Source organism: Chaetura pelagica, unplaced genomic scaffold (genome assembly GCF_000747805.2).
Source record: "Chaetura pelagica isolate M959 unplaced genomic scaffold, ChaPel_1.0 scaffold530, whole genome shotgun sequence".
NCBI classification, from domain to species: Eukaryota; Metazoa; Chordata; class Aves; order Apodiformes; family Apodidae; genus Chaetura; species Chaetura pelagica.
In genome coordinates this window covers 734,535-749,329 of record NW_009951793.1, presented here as the reverse complement: position 1 = coordinate 749,329, position 14,795 = coordinate 734,535, and the positions used below count along the sequence as shown (strand labels likewise).

The 14,795-nt window shown below is 46.3% G+C and overlaps 1 protein-coding gene across 1 annotated transcript in view; it reads right to left on the bottom strand.

Moving 5' to 3' along the window:
- Positions 1 to 8,955, bottom strand: part of CACNA1I (calcium channel, voltage-dependent, T type, alpha 1I subunit) — a gene marked incomplete at its 3' end in the record, with an annotated part of 168,391 nt that extends 159,436 nt beyond the window's left edge. Inside the window, exon 1 of the mRNA XM_010006851.1 lies at positions 8,861 to 8,955. Within this exon, the coding sequence (XP_010005153.1) occupies positions 8,861 to 8,874 (14 nt within the window). The remainder of the gene's footprint in view (positions 1 to 8,860) is intronic.
- Positions 8,956 to 14,795: the final 5,840 nt, after the last annotated feature.

The following is a 14,795-nucleotide window of genomic DNA, read 5'->3' as shown; positions in this document are numbered from 1 at the left end:
CAGGAATTTGTAGCATGGTGCCAGAGTAGTGGTTTCCAACCTAGATAACCTCCACTTATCACTCCCCATCAGTTTCTGTCTTACTACTTCATAATCACGTCACTTTTACAAGTCCAGCTGAATTCTTACCTGCCTTCTTTTCTCATCTCAGCCCCATCACATCAGCCTCCTTCCGTAGCTGCTGGTCACAACTCTGCTGTCCTATCAAGCCAAGATAAAATATATTCCCCTTGGCTAGCCTGTCTCCTCCTCCAAAGCTTTTTCTCAGATGATCCCTCCTCTTCCCTGCAACAGATCCCAGAGCACCCCTCCAGGAAGGGAAGGCAGGTAGGGCAGCAAAGCCAGCAGCAGCATTTTCTTCCCTGATGGAGGAGCACAGCTGATCTGAGGCAGCACAGCACAAACCCACAGCCCAGGGAGAAGCATAAACCAAGAGCAGGGCAGGTCCAGTCCACTAACTGATTCTGTCCCTTTGGATATCCAGCCTGGCCTGTTGGCACTTCCCACCACTGCTCAGCCCTCTTCCTGCTGGCTCCACATCCCGTTTCAGAGAAGGACACTTCAAACATGAGCTCCTTTGCCTCTGCCTCATGGCAGGCAGGGAAGCACAGGAGAGGCAGTGGCATGGAGATGTGCAATGGAGTCAGGGAAGGGGCTGGCCAAGGTGTACTGGGCCAACTAGAACCAGCAGGCAAAGTGAACAAAGGACAGAAGTAGGTGCAAGCTTCAGCCCAGTCCATCTTACACCAGGCTGCAGCCTTCCTACACTTCATCTTCCAAAGACAGTGTCTCTCAAGGACTATAAAGATCTGCCCAGCTTATAGGCTGACAGTTTGGCAGGCTCTTTGTTCCTTCTCTTTCTGTAGGTCTGAAATGGGCCATGCTTTTCATGCAGACTTTCCTTTTAACCACCCTGGGACCAGTTGCAGGCCATTTGGTGCAGAAGAGCTTCAACTCTTAACCATTCCTCACCTGATGCAGCAGCTCCTGTCAAGCATTATGCCCACAACACACAGCAAATTCAAACTGACTGCAGGCCCTTCCCCATGGTCTGGAGTGGGAAGAGTGGCAAGTCCTCAAATAGGCAGCTGGTCAATTTGTTAGTGGTTGATTGCATTATTTAATTCACATTGTTATGACAGAACATGGAATTAGAGATCTGGATGGAGTATTCTGTGGGTCTCAAATTCAAAATTAGTATTTTAATTGTCCTTTATTTCTCCAAAAGCCCCCTCACATGCCCTGCTTCAGTGTTCACAAAGGCTGAAAAAGGCAAACTGACCATTTTTCAGAAAATAAATGGTTCTTATCTCCAAGGCAAAATATATTCCAGTGAATAAACACAATATGCTCCTGAAGGATTATTCAGCATTTGTTTCAGTTCAGCAACATGCTTTGCAGAGGAATGGGGAGGTTCTCCAAAGCAGGCACCACTACCATCCCCTCATTCAGCTGAGCACATCATCCCTCTCCTCTGCACTACCAGGTACCCCCCAGGCTGGCACAAACCACACTCTGTCCTGGATTACATTGTACTATACGACTAGATTTATCTTCCCAACTTAGCCTGAAGAGCAACAGCTGGTGCCAATAGGTCTGTTTTTAAGAGGTATAGCAGAACAACACTGATTTTCACTTTCATCCTCTATTCTCTTCTGCCTGCCTCCCCACACATTCCACATTCATTGACCAGAAATCAGGGACCTATTGAGATACCTAGTAAAAAGCTGTTGCAGTACCAGTCCTAGTCCCACTTTCCTGAAGCACCAGGAAATGGATCATTAGCAGGTCTGTTATTGCTTTTGGCAGGTATTGGTGGAACAGGACAGTACACCACACAGAAAACAAACAACTCACCTCTCCCCTAAACCAGTCTCCTCTCAATATTTTGCAGTTAGTCCTTCCTCCAACAGTAGGAACCTATCCTTCAGTGGCAGGGAAAATGCTCAGAGCTTTACATGAAGACAGCAGATATGCACTAAGAATTTTTTTTAGCCTTATTTCTGATTTATTTATTTTTGTAGACCCTATGGACATAAAAGCTTCAGACAGACAGAGCTCTGGTTTTGCTTGTGTTGTGCCCTGCTTCATTTCCAAACCATGGTCTTTGACTTCTCACTTTAAAAACCTCCAGAGAATAAGGGATGGGAAGCAGTAAGATATCCTGTCTCAGCATTTGTGCTTAAATATACAGGGCCAGCTTGCAAGCCAGCCAAATTTAGACCTCATCCCTTTACATCTGCCCACTTGCCTGGAATTGCGTACATCTCACATACACACAACCCAGCCAATTTCTTGCAGATCACAAGCATGCAAATCCCCTTCAAACATATCTATCCCTTGTGTGCTACTAATGACAACGTACAAGTTTAAATTCCATTTAGATGATGTCTGACTGGGCAAATGATCCTTCCAAACTTCCCACTGTAAAATCGCACATCAAATGTCCCACACCAATGACACTCACTTGCCACTCCTTTTGCAGAGGCTGCTTCCTTCCCAACTACTTGTGCACATCCTGAGCACTATCATCCCCCTCGCCTCTGCCTACCAACCACAAGTAAGAAACTGGGTTTCTACCCCAGGAAAGAAGCTGGAATTTACAGAACTACTTTTTCCCCAATCCAGAGTTCAAGCAGTGAACCTTCCCTTTGCCTGCCACAGAATTAACATTGCCTGATATTTCATTATGGAAACACTAAAATGTTCAGACTGCACCCTTTCCAAAACTAAACCTTCTCCCTGCCTTCCCCTTCACCTCCTTCCATAGCATCTGAGGACCCAAACAACATAGCAAATTCAAAAGCAGCCTAGGATGCATGGCCAGCAATCCCTGCAGTCCACTACACAGAAACTGCCTCTTTAGTAAAGAAGGAAAAACAGCCACCTCCAGAGAACCACCTTCCCCTCTGAAGGGATGGGTTAAGTTCAGCATGCTGAATTTCCTGCTACAGATGGGAGTCTGTCAAATGTCTACAGAAAGAGCCTGGATGCCTGGTTTTCAGACATGTAGTTAGATGTGTTGAAGTTCAGCCATCTTCCCAAGAAAAGAATGAAGAATTAACAGGGAAGTCAAGAGTCAGTTACAAGTATATGAAAAGATTGCTTTTAAAGCTCATATTGTTAACATAGAAAGGGGAGAAGAGCAGTTGAGAGGAGGAGGAGGAGGATAGACTGGGCCTGGGGAGATGGCCATGTTGGTCCAGTGCATGCATTGCCTTAAAAAATTAATCAAGGTTATGGACAATTGCCTTATTAAAAGTCATCTTTATTTGCTAACAGCAAACTTCATTCCACCAGTAGGGTGTTTGGCAGAGGGGCAGAAGAAAAACCATCAGGATCTAAAGCAGGCTTGTGCCCTTTTCAATGCTGAAAAGCATTTGGTATGTGCCCAGTGGAGCACCGATGCCACTGACACTACATTTCCACTGCAAAGATCTGGATCGGCTCAGTTTCCCATGCAACAGGAGCAACTGCACAGTTGATTTAGCACATTGTGGAGTACAGAGAGATTAGATAACCACTTAGAGGGGAAAAAAAATAATCTTGCAGTTGTTAGTGCAACTTGGGTATACGGATATATCTGTTGGCTGAAAAGACTACAGAGCTGTGCAATCAACAGAAATCAATCCATTCCTCAGGGCAGAGCAGAAACAACTTGCTGATTACCTCGAACAATACAAAGGTATCACAAATCCTCAAATAAGTGCCAGACTCCACCTGCCTTGTCAGCTAGATTTGCAAAGAGAGATCCATCTTTAAAATGGAGAAGCAGGCATAACGTATGTATTTGAGTGTTTTCCAGGTATGCACATAAAAGCTGTTACTGCCAACCCCAAGAGTACAAAGTCATGATCCCTAGGTCCTCAAGAATGATGAACGTTACTTAAAATTCATAAGCCGCTCGATTTGTGATGTATTTTTATACCTTCTGGTCATATTTCCAAGCTTTTCTCTAGCTACTAGAATGCAGAAACCTTTTCTTTTACAATTTATATATACACACACAAATAAATGTACACACATAAAAAGAAAAAGTAAACCTAATCAGAGGATTGCAGGAGCCTTAAGACAGACATCAACAATTACAAGACTTGGAACAAATGTACAGCTGTTGTTTGCTTATTAATTAACTACATCCAGTTGTTTTGAAGACTGCATCCAGAGTTTAACAGCACACTAGACAACAGCTTAAGGCAGAGACAAGTACAACACACTATGGAATCTGCATGTAAAATTTCACTTGCACAAAACCAAATTGCCCAAACTAGAATCTGACCAGGGTGTAGTACATAACACACTTATTCACCCAAAGCTTAGTAACGAGCAAAAGATTTGTCAGGCCCTCAGCCACACACATCATCTGAAAAGTGATGGTTTTGGCAGTGCATTGTCCCCATACATCCTGCCATCACCAGCTCAACATTATCAAGAGAAGCAACAATTACTGATCCACATGCACATAATTTTCTTTTTTCCTCCAGTGTTTTATTCTCCACTGCCATAGGGGAGTGCCAGCATGAAACACCACTATTGCCATCAACAACCATCCTATACTCCTTTGGCTCATATGCAAGTGATATCAGTGGCAATAGGCAGGGATGTGGCAGGGAATAAATCTGTGTGTCTTCCCAGTTTCCCCATTGATTTTCCCAAGGCCAGCCCTGTTTCCTTGTGGACAAGCACACAGCCCAGGCTGATAGAGCTGTCAGTACAAGTTACAAGGAAGGTACCCCCAGAAGCATGGTAGGACCTTTAGAGACAGGTACAATAGCAAAGCCCCTACTTGGAAGATCTTTAGAGCTTATGAGCTACAGGGCAGCTACTCAGTACACACAAGCAGTCACAGTAGTTTCCAGAAGCCACCCTGCTCTATGTCCCATAAAATACAGCTCCCAGTACTAAAAGTTAAGTGTGCTCATAAGCTTTTGCACAACTGGGACCTGACCAGCTATTCCTACACCACTGAAATTAACTGGCAATGCAACACTTCACTGCCCAAGAGCAAAATAACCTTACAAATGAGGGGAGTGAGCTGGTATGTAACAAAAAGCAAAAAAATGACAGAGAGGGGAACTGCAGGGCTTCTCTCATTACTGCTACAGTTTTAGCATTGATTTTTTTTTTAATGGCACACTTCACTCTTGCTCTTGCTGTCATGTCAATATTATAGATACAACAGCAAAGGGAGGTCTGAGCCCCCTGGAAAGAGTTTCTTTTAAAGAAAGGCTCAAAGGACAAACCAAATCTATTGCATTTGACCCTTGATACAGATGAAGTGTCAAGTCTTCATGGAAACCCAAGGAGCCAAAGAGCAAAGCAAGACATCCAGGCATCTCTCTCATAATCTTCTCAGAATTTGCAAAATGCATCAGGATCCATTTGTAAGGCACCATATGGCATGCCCTGTATTTAGTCCCAAACATTTTATAAATTCATAAGACAAATGCTATGCTGTTGTTTTGGAAACAAGTTTTCACACTTTTCACCCTATTTCCCCTCTAAGATTGACACGAAATCCTATTTGACATGGAGTTTAGGTTTCATAAAAAGAAAAAACAAAACAAAACTTAAATCCCTCTCATAACTGTATCTCAAATATTGACAGTGTTAACATTGTAGCTGCAAAACAGCCTCATGGTCTGCAACTTGGCACAACCAACCTTGTGCCTGATCATCAAAAGAGACAACAGAAATCACCCAAAACAAATTGGTGACCAGGCAGGTTGCTTACATGGTGCATCACACCAGACTCCTTTCAGAAAGGCTGGTCATCAGGACCCAGGCCAGATTCCAGGTGTGCATTACACTGAAGACCTAGCTGATTACACAGCAGTTACCTGTATCTAACAAGGTTTACCAGGATTTTAAAAAAAAGTAAATAAATCTACTCACCAACAAATTAGGGCAATTCAAGCATTCATTTGCATTTGAAGCCACCACAGAAACATGTAATCACCTAACCAAAGCATCAGGCTCCTTTGCACCATAGAGCACAATGGCAAAAAGCACCATAAATACTCCCTTTGGGGACAAACACCCCAAGTTTCACATGAAACATAGTCCCTATCTTAAAAGGGAGTTAAGAGTCCATAATATTTGCAATAATAGCATCACACATTTATATGCTAAAGGGCACCCAGAAGTGAACTTAAAGCACAGGTATAAGTGCTTCCTTCTCCTCTTGCTGCACTGCAGCAAAGGACTGTGGCAGTTGTTTAATAGCACATAACAAAATTGCAGGACTGCTCATGGAAGGAGAAATAATCTTTAGGAGGGGGGGAAGTTAAGTAGGCAGAATGCAATTACCTAAATTGAAATTTGGTGGTTAACGACCTCATGCTTACAAAAATTACTACATAGTCCTTAACGATCAGAGCTTCCATTTTAAGTCTCATTGACAGTGCTCCCATAAAAATGATCATGAAGCTCATGGCCTAGTAGAAAGTCAATGAGAAGATTAAGAGGCTTTTAATTAACACCCCATCTTTTTTGCTGAATCTTCAGGAAGACCCAGGTGTTGCCCTGCAAGAGCAACTCACCCTGTCTCTGCTTGGCATGCAAATGCTGGAGGCACAACAGCCCAATATAATACAGATGAAAAAACTTCAGAAGGGGAAAAAACACATAAATATATATCCTGCATTTGACTTTCATAGAAGCATCCCTTGCAAGGGGGCCAATTTCCAGCCAGGAGCGAGTCATCTGCCACCAAGCCATGGAACTATATCATTTCTATGACACTAGCAAAAAAAACCAACAAAACAAACCTTCATGGTGCAAAAACAATTCTTCATTTGAAAAATTATGGAAACTACTTACTGCATGATCCATTCAAAATCAGAACCTTAGGGGTGAAGAGGAATCAAAGGAGGAGCTCAGCTCTCTCCACTCAGTCTCTGCTTTTCAATCTCCTAACTTCATACAGCTGACCTGAAATCACAGGTCTGAAACAACTCTTCCAAAAGGTTTCTGGCAGCCCCACCGTTGCCCTTCATCTCCCCAAGTCATATGTAGCCAGGTGTAATGTCATCAACTGGTGATTGCATGAGGCTTCTTCCTTCCTTCTTTCCATAGCTTCTGCTATGAAAAAATCCTTTTTACACTCAAATACCATGCATGTATGAGGGTTAAAACACAAGTAACATTCAAACACTAAGATGGGCATACAGTATCAAGCTTATTCAATACCACAGCTGTAATACATTAAAACAAGCTCCTTGCTGTACACCAAAATGGGGAAACTGTTTTGCCTGACCTTTTAGCCAAAAATAGGGACATGCTTGGCTCTTCTTCCACCCACAGGCTCCTTCCCTCATTCAAGAGCAAATCTTCATTCCAAACCTAGACCATTAGTCTTCCCTCATCCAGCCTTTGCATTGAGGTACAAATCTTTCATGCTTTACTGTGAGCCCACCACGTGCCAGGACAAGATTTGCAGGATGAAATAACCAGCACAGACACACATTGATTGAAAAGCAATGTATAATTCAATATGAAGTTTTAAAATTTTAAGGAGCAGCCAGTAGAAAAGACAACAGAAAACCTGAATCTCCAACAAGTTTTCAGTCACAACCTGTGCTTGAGACCACAACATCTTTTTAAGAGCTTCTGAACTTTAAGACAAGAGCTCAGAGCTGAAACTCAAACCTTTTCCTACGCTTGACATTGAAACAAATCTCCAGATTCATCAGCTGCCTAAGGTCATCTGTTATTGTTGACAGCACCTCAAGATTTCACCTGAGGTTTGACTCTTGAAACTGAAAAGGCTCTTAAGAAACATTTTGTGAGTCTCCACTGTGTGGCCAGACACTCAGATTTAATCCACAAGTCAAAACCATAACAAGCCTCTTTTATAGACAACATCCACCTAACTAGGAAGTAAGATGCTCCAGGTAGAAAGTGTGACCAGTTGAGACTTTAGTCCAGAAGAAGGTTTAAATAAAACTTTACACCAACATCTTCAACGATTCATCACCTCCTTCACTTTCTCCCCATCTGAAGGGTCCCACAATCCAAAGAGCAGCTGTTGCCTTCCCCCTGTTTTTTATATTGCATTAGGCTCAAGAGCCATGGAGGTGATGACTTCCTAGAGGCCTCAGGGCTAATGAGCTGGTCAGGTGGCCATCATTTGCCCTGCTGAGTTGCAGCAATCTTCTTGTAATCAAGGCACTAGTGTGAACGGTGACACGTGTGTGTTTGCTGACCTCCTATGCAAAGGAAGGACATGCTCACATCCCAGAGGTCTCTCTCGGGACATGCGAGGCTCAGCATCAAACTCTGAACAGATTCCCATTCACTCCTGGCCAGACATCACAGCGAGACATTGGCCAGACAGTGACGTTGCGCTGGTTGGAAAGGCAAAGGGTGACCTAGGTATCCTTGCAGTCAAGATCCAGGAGTGGTGGTTCCCTAACCAAGGGCAAGATGAGGTGTCACCAAAGCCTGTGTGCTCAGAGGAAGGAGACACCTCTGCCACTCATGGTACAGGCCAGTGAGCTACTGGGCTAGTGGCTACCAACCTGTCCCAGGGCAGTGATGAAATTGGAACTGGGAAGGGGAAGAACAGGAACAGGCCTTTCTAAAATACATCTCCTCACCCCCTTTCCCCTCACCCACCCTGTGATTGGGACTGCCAGCAGCTCTCTCTGAAGTCTCCTCTTTCATAATCAGCTTCTTTTGATCACACACTAAAACAGCTGAGGTTCTGCCTAAATGCAAGCAGGGAATAAAGCAGGTCATTAAATATGTAGGAAATGTCATTCCTTACCTGCCAGGTGCCCCGGGAGGGCAGGGAGAGGGAGAGATGGGGCAGGAGGGAGCGAGAGGCGGGGAAGAAGGGGAAGCTCTGAAAGGATATGGGTTGCACACCATTTTGATGCACCAGTTCCGTGGGCTGGTAGTCTGTTTCAAGCAGAAGAAGACAACTGGTGCCAAGTCGGGGTAGGGAACATCAGGATCCGGTGGGGAGGTGACTTCCTCATCCTCACCCAGCTCTGGAGAGGGCGGCAACTGCTCTGGTGGTGTTTGCTGCTCTGAGACCCCCAGATCCACTGGCTCCAGTGGGCAGACAGCAGAGGCATGAGGACGCTGTGGGCCCATGGGCCAGGTGGAGGGAGGCTGGGGGACGTACTCTGCCATGCCAGCCGCAAGCCAGAACCCCTGGGGAGAAAGAGAAATGAAACCCACATGAGGAATCAGCAGCAAGAGCACAGCATGCTGGTGCTCTCCCAGAGAGTTTGGAGTCGGGGAGAGCTGCAGGACTGATGGCTCTGACAAATTATAAACCACGGTCACACTTGGTGCTGAAGCAATTTTAAGCAAAACTCTTTTCTGCCAGTCCCTCCACCAAGACTTCTGGCTAGTCCTCTCTATGACTGTTACTCAAATCATCCCTGTAGCCCCTGAGACACCCTGGCACACTGCTGCACCTCCTCAGGTGATGGTCCCATCTCTTCTGGAGCCAGACTGAGCACCTTAAAAGAGCACTGTGCTTTGGAGTGGCATGGACATATCCTGACACAACACAGCCACCTTACCCTCACAGTCCCTTCCATGGCCCTGCCAACCCCAAGTTCAGCTCTGCAGAATGTTCAGAGAGTGCAGGTGGGTGTAGGAAGAGCAGAAGAACAAGTCTCATGGTTGGTGGCACCCAAGTACTGCAGAGCACCATGCTTTTGCATAAGAACACCACTTTGTTAGCTGGGTGCACATAATGTTGGTCTTACTCCAGGAAAATGCAAAGCCACATATTGTCCATTACACAGAACAGTGGAAGTTGCTTATCAAAGTGAGGGGAATGAAATAAAGTCCAAGGCCTGTATTTGGAGGTGTAATAACAGGGACACTCTTAGGAAAGAGAGCTTGTCTAAGGACTGCCTGACAGTGACCTGCTGGGCACTTTCCTCCCTTCACCTTGTGCATGGAGCGCCCATGCTACCAGTACAGGTTTCAAAGCAACACAGGAGTCCTCAGGCACACTGCAATACAGAATGGAGCTGGTCACAGCAGGAAAAGATGTGTCTGTCACCAGGATCCATGGCACAGATCTCATCTCCTCACACCCTAATCATAGTTTATCCTCCCAGAGTCTCAGCTCAAACCCCTTCACTTCAGCATCACACACCCACACATATCTCTGATGCTGCTGCTCTGCCTCGATGTGCTGCACCCTCGACGTTTCAGCCCCTTTGATGCTCACACTGCTGGATCCATGATCTCCAGTGCTCTCTGCAGCATTCATCTGCCAGGTTCAGGCAACTTTTCCCTCCTAGGCTGCAGTTTCCTGTTATCCCCAGTTAAGACCATGCAAGTTCTGCCTACTCACCCTGCTCTTTCAGCCCCTGATCCAAAGCTTTGCTTGTTCTTCAAGGCTTGGTATTTGTCAGAGCAAAGGGCAGCAAGCACAGAGGTTTAGAAAGCAGATACAGTGTCCCTTAGGGGATAGCACTGACACTCTTTGAATTCATTACCCCAAAGACCTGCAGCTATTACAAATAAACCAGTATTGTGTCTCCTGACTGGCTTGGGGATGCTGTTCATTATTTTTTTAACCCCTGTAACAAAAGTGGCAGCACTTCCTGCCACTTCCCACCACTCCTTCCCACCATCCAGCACCTCTGTTTTCAGTATCACCACGTTTTTAACCCTGAGCACCCATGCAACTCCTTGTACCACTCTTCCATTCCCTATTCCCACCACCTCCCCACTGCTCTGTGCTGGCTCCCTTGCAGGTGGCTGAGCTCAGTTGCTTTCCTATTAACAACACGGAGGAGAAAGGTTAGCAGGGACAGCCAGGAGGAATGACTTATTGCAGTGCCCAGAGCATCCACACTGACGAGGGCATGACAATTCCAAACTGTGATGTAGAAATCTTTATAATTAACAATACAAGAAAGCAAAGCAATGGGAGAAACCACCTAATCAGCATTTCCCTGCTTTCCCTCCAAGCAAGTGTTGAGGGCTTCTCCATTTCATCACTCCCAAATCCACCTGGGACTTCAGGGTGCAGCTCTGCTCATGTCAAACACCTGTGCACAAATAGGGTAGTGGCTTATCACTCAAATATGTGTATCCCAGAGTGACTCAATAGATGTCATATGGATGCAGAACCAGGTGAATCCTTTTGGGAGTCCAGAAGCAAAATACAGCCCTTAAATTACATCTGCCCAATTGGACATGTAATACCCCTATCCTTTTTGAGAGCAGATCCTGCTCTGCCACCCAAACCAGCCCCAAGGCTGTGAACATGGTGTACTTTGTACATTAAGCAGAATTAATATGTCATGTCAAAAGAGGGAGAGGGAAAACCCAAGCAGTGAGGAACTTCCAAGCTCTTTATGTCAGCCAGTTCTGCTGTCTCAATGTGAAAGGGGAAGGGAATAATTTGCCTGCTGGAGACAGATCCAAGATCCTCACCAGTAGCAGCTCAGATCTTAGATTCATAGAATCAAAGAAGGTGTGGATTTGGAATAAACCTTTAAAGGTCATCCAGTACAGTGCCCCCTGCAGTGCACAGAGATGGGGAGGTTGGAATCAGATATTTCCATTCTTTTGGCCAGGCTGCAACTAAGCAATGCTAAAATTTTCTCTGGGTTGCAATTATTGGTCTGCCCATGCTGTAGCATTGCCATGTAACTTGGTCAGAGTGAGTCTGCTACAATATTTCAACCCAGGAGAGGCTCTATTTAAATCAAAGTGACCAAGTGGAATGAGTTGGCACATGCACATGTACATATGCAGAAAACGGTGCATCAGCAGAAAGGGTTCATACCCAGCTAAAATAAGACCAGACAGGATTAAAAGGCCTCAAAGCTTGCCTTTGGGATGCTCCCAACCTCCCCTTTGCACAAGCACTGCTTACTGTGACAAGGGCAACACAAGAGAACAATTAGATGGTCACAGGTTGGCCAGGTGCACGTTCTTCCTATTCAGCCTATCCCCAGCTGGTGGTGGCAGGTCAGACCCACCAATGAAAATCAAATCCTCCCCATTCCTTACTTTCCTTTTCTAGCCAAATGCCCCCCAAATGCATGAAAACCCTCCCCTCTGCAAGTCTCATATCGCTGGAGGAGCGATGCTACCCCTGCTGCACCTCCCCCCAAGGGAAAGGATGGTATTTGTGGGCTCCTCTTCCTGCACAGCCTGCACCAAAGCTTTCCCCAGGGTCAGGTCTTAAGTCTGCACTCCTCTGTTCATCCCTGAGGGCCATTTAAAACCATCACCATCCCAAGCCAAGCCCCTGCTGGTCCTGCATCTGGCACACACGCCTGCCTTGGACACGTGCGTTGGCAGGGAGCTCCTCAACTTGACAGGCAGGGATGAAGGCGCCAGCCTCTGGCTCAGCCCTTCCCCACCTCAGAGAGAGCACCTGGTCCTGCTGGACGGCAGGTTTTGTGACTTGGCTGAGGAAGAAGAGGGAAGAATACTCTGCAAAGAAAAGGGAAGTCATGGATTTCACAAGCAGGGGAGATTGCTTGGGAGAAAAAGAGAAGATGTCATGATTCAGGGGAAGCACTTCAGATTGGAGGTATCTGTCCCTACAGGCCAGTGTCACCTGGCACGTGTGACAAGAGTGCTATGAGTAAGCAAGACCAAGGTGTCCTTTAGGCATTACCCCCCATCCGAAGCAGGCTCCTAGTTCCTCAGCATCCCTCCCTGTCCCCAGAGACTGGCCATCAGTGGGCCAGTGGGTGAGGGACAGCTGAAGGGACTTTTGCACTGCTCATGCAGACCTTCCTGAAAACATCTAAAGTGCAGACAGGATAGGAGAGACTATTGCATCTTGCCAGTGAAAGAGTTTGTGACAGCCAGACAAGAGAGGGAAATACTAGAGAGAGGTCCCCAGAGCACCATCCCAGTGCTGGAGGCAATCTACCCAGAGCTCAGCGGGACATTCCCTTCCCATGAGGGAGCACCCACAGACTTCACCTGCCCTACCACCATCCTTAGCCTCACACCTCTCAGCATCCCTGTCCCAGGGCCATCCCTTCCTCCCTGCACACTGCTCTCATGGGCAACACCAAGGCCTCCAGCTGAGAGGAAAGCACAGAGTATATTTCCTTTAAGAGCAGCTTTACATGTATACACACCTCCCATCCTGAGGGGACACAAGTCTTGTGCAAACCATCCATCGTGATCATTCACAGATTACTGTGAAGCAGCAGGAAGCACGGGAGCTGTCCTGTCCTGCTAACACCCTGCAACACCCTCTGAGAAGAGGAACAAAAATTACAACCTCCAGCTGGCATCACAGGGAAGGATGGCAAGATGGCCCCATCAATGGGAACAGCACCTGTGGTGCACGTGCTTCTTTATCATCTCCAAAAGTCTATCTGAAAGTTGACAGGCATCTTGGGGCACAGCTCTTGCAGCCAGCTTCACACAAACCCAGACCCATTTAAGGACTTCTCTGGCTGCGTGACATGTCTATGAATGCTCATGGGTGACCCCATTCGGTAGCTGTGTGTGCCTCCCGGGGTGGTCTGTTGCACACGGTTGTCAGCCCGTGTTTGTTTGTTGCTATAAATGGCAAGTGCCAGTTATGTGTTATCTTTGATGCATGTGTCTGGCTGTGAGGATGTGTTAGTCAAACAGGTTTTGTGATTTCAGCATTTGCCGTGGTACAATGTAATCAGTGGTAGGTGGCTCCCTCTGTGTTGATATTCAGCTGGTGTGTTTCTCTGCCTGTTCATGTGAGGCTGAGCCTGTCCTTGTGTGCCTGTACGTGCGTGGAGGTGTATGGGTATGGGGTAAGGAACAGGGTCATTTTTATTAGGAGCTAAATTGAAAAAGGAGCTTTTACATCTCCATCATCTTAGCACCTCCTAATGCAACAGGATGTGGCAGAACCCGGCAGAAAGGATTTCATATGGCAACCAAATCCATCCTTCACAGGGGTTGAAATGCCCATGCACCCCTGAAACATGCCATCCACAGCCTGCACCAGAGCCAGGGCCTCCTAGCTACCTCACTTGGTCAAACACCCACCAACCATCACCTTTCAGCTGCACGCTGAAAGCTCACACTGTGTCTTATCTCCACACTTATTATTAACCTCTGCCAGATTGGTTTGGGAAGCTTGACAGCCTACTCCTGTATCCCCTGCTAGTTTCAGAGCTCTCCTCCTGCACAAGACAAGGAGCAGAATAAATTCCCCTATCCCACCAATCAGGAGAACAAGAAGGAGCAGTGTAGTCAGCACAGAACACTACTTGTTGAAAAAGAAAATATCATAAAGGTAAGCAAACTCTCCATCCCAAAGCATCTGCAAAAGCCTGTCCTCACCCTGTACCATAGGCAGCATCCCACAGGTATAGAAAGAGCAAGCTCAGACATCCTGGACTCTCCAGCCCTTATCATCACAGCTGATGTCCACCATGTTGTTTCTCCCTCACGTGGCTGGGACACCTCTTCCTGGTCATGCCTCTGGTCCCTATCCCTGGCACAGCAAAGTTAGGATTTGCTTACACTGCTAAGAAACCTGTGGCCAAGCCTGAAGGAGATGTAGCAGAGACCAGTAAAGATGTTTTCGGAGGGATGGGAAAAGGGTAAATAAGGGGAGAAGAAAAGGCACACAAGCAGTACAGTCAGTTCGGGTTGAGGAGGTATTTTCCCAGTGGAAAATCATTACTCGGTCTTAACTATGTGACATGTTTGTGGCCCAGAGGTTGGTGCGACTGAAGATCTTGGCCTCATCCCATTGCTCCCCAGGGAATACACATGCTCGCTTTCAACAAAACATTTTCACCTTTGCTGTCTGAAATAAACAGGCACCCCTTGGGTGTCCTTTGGGG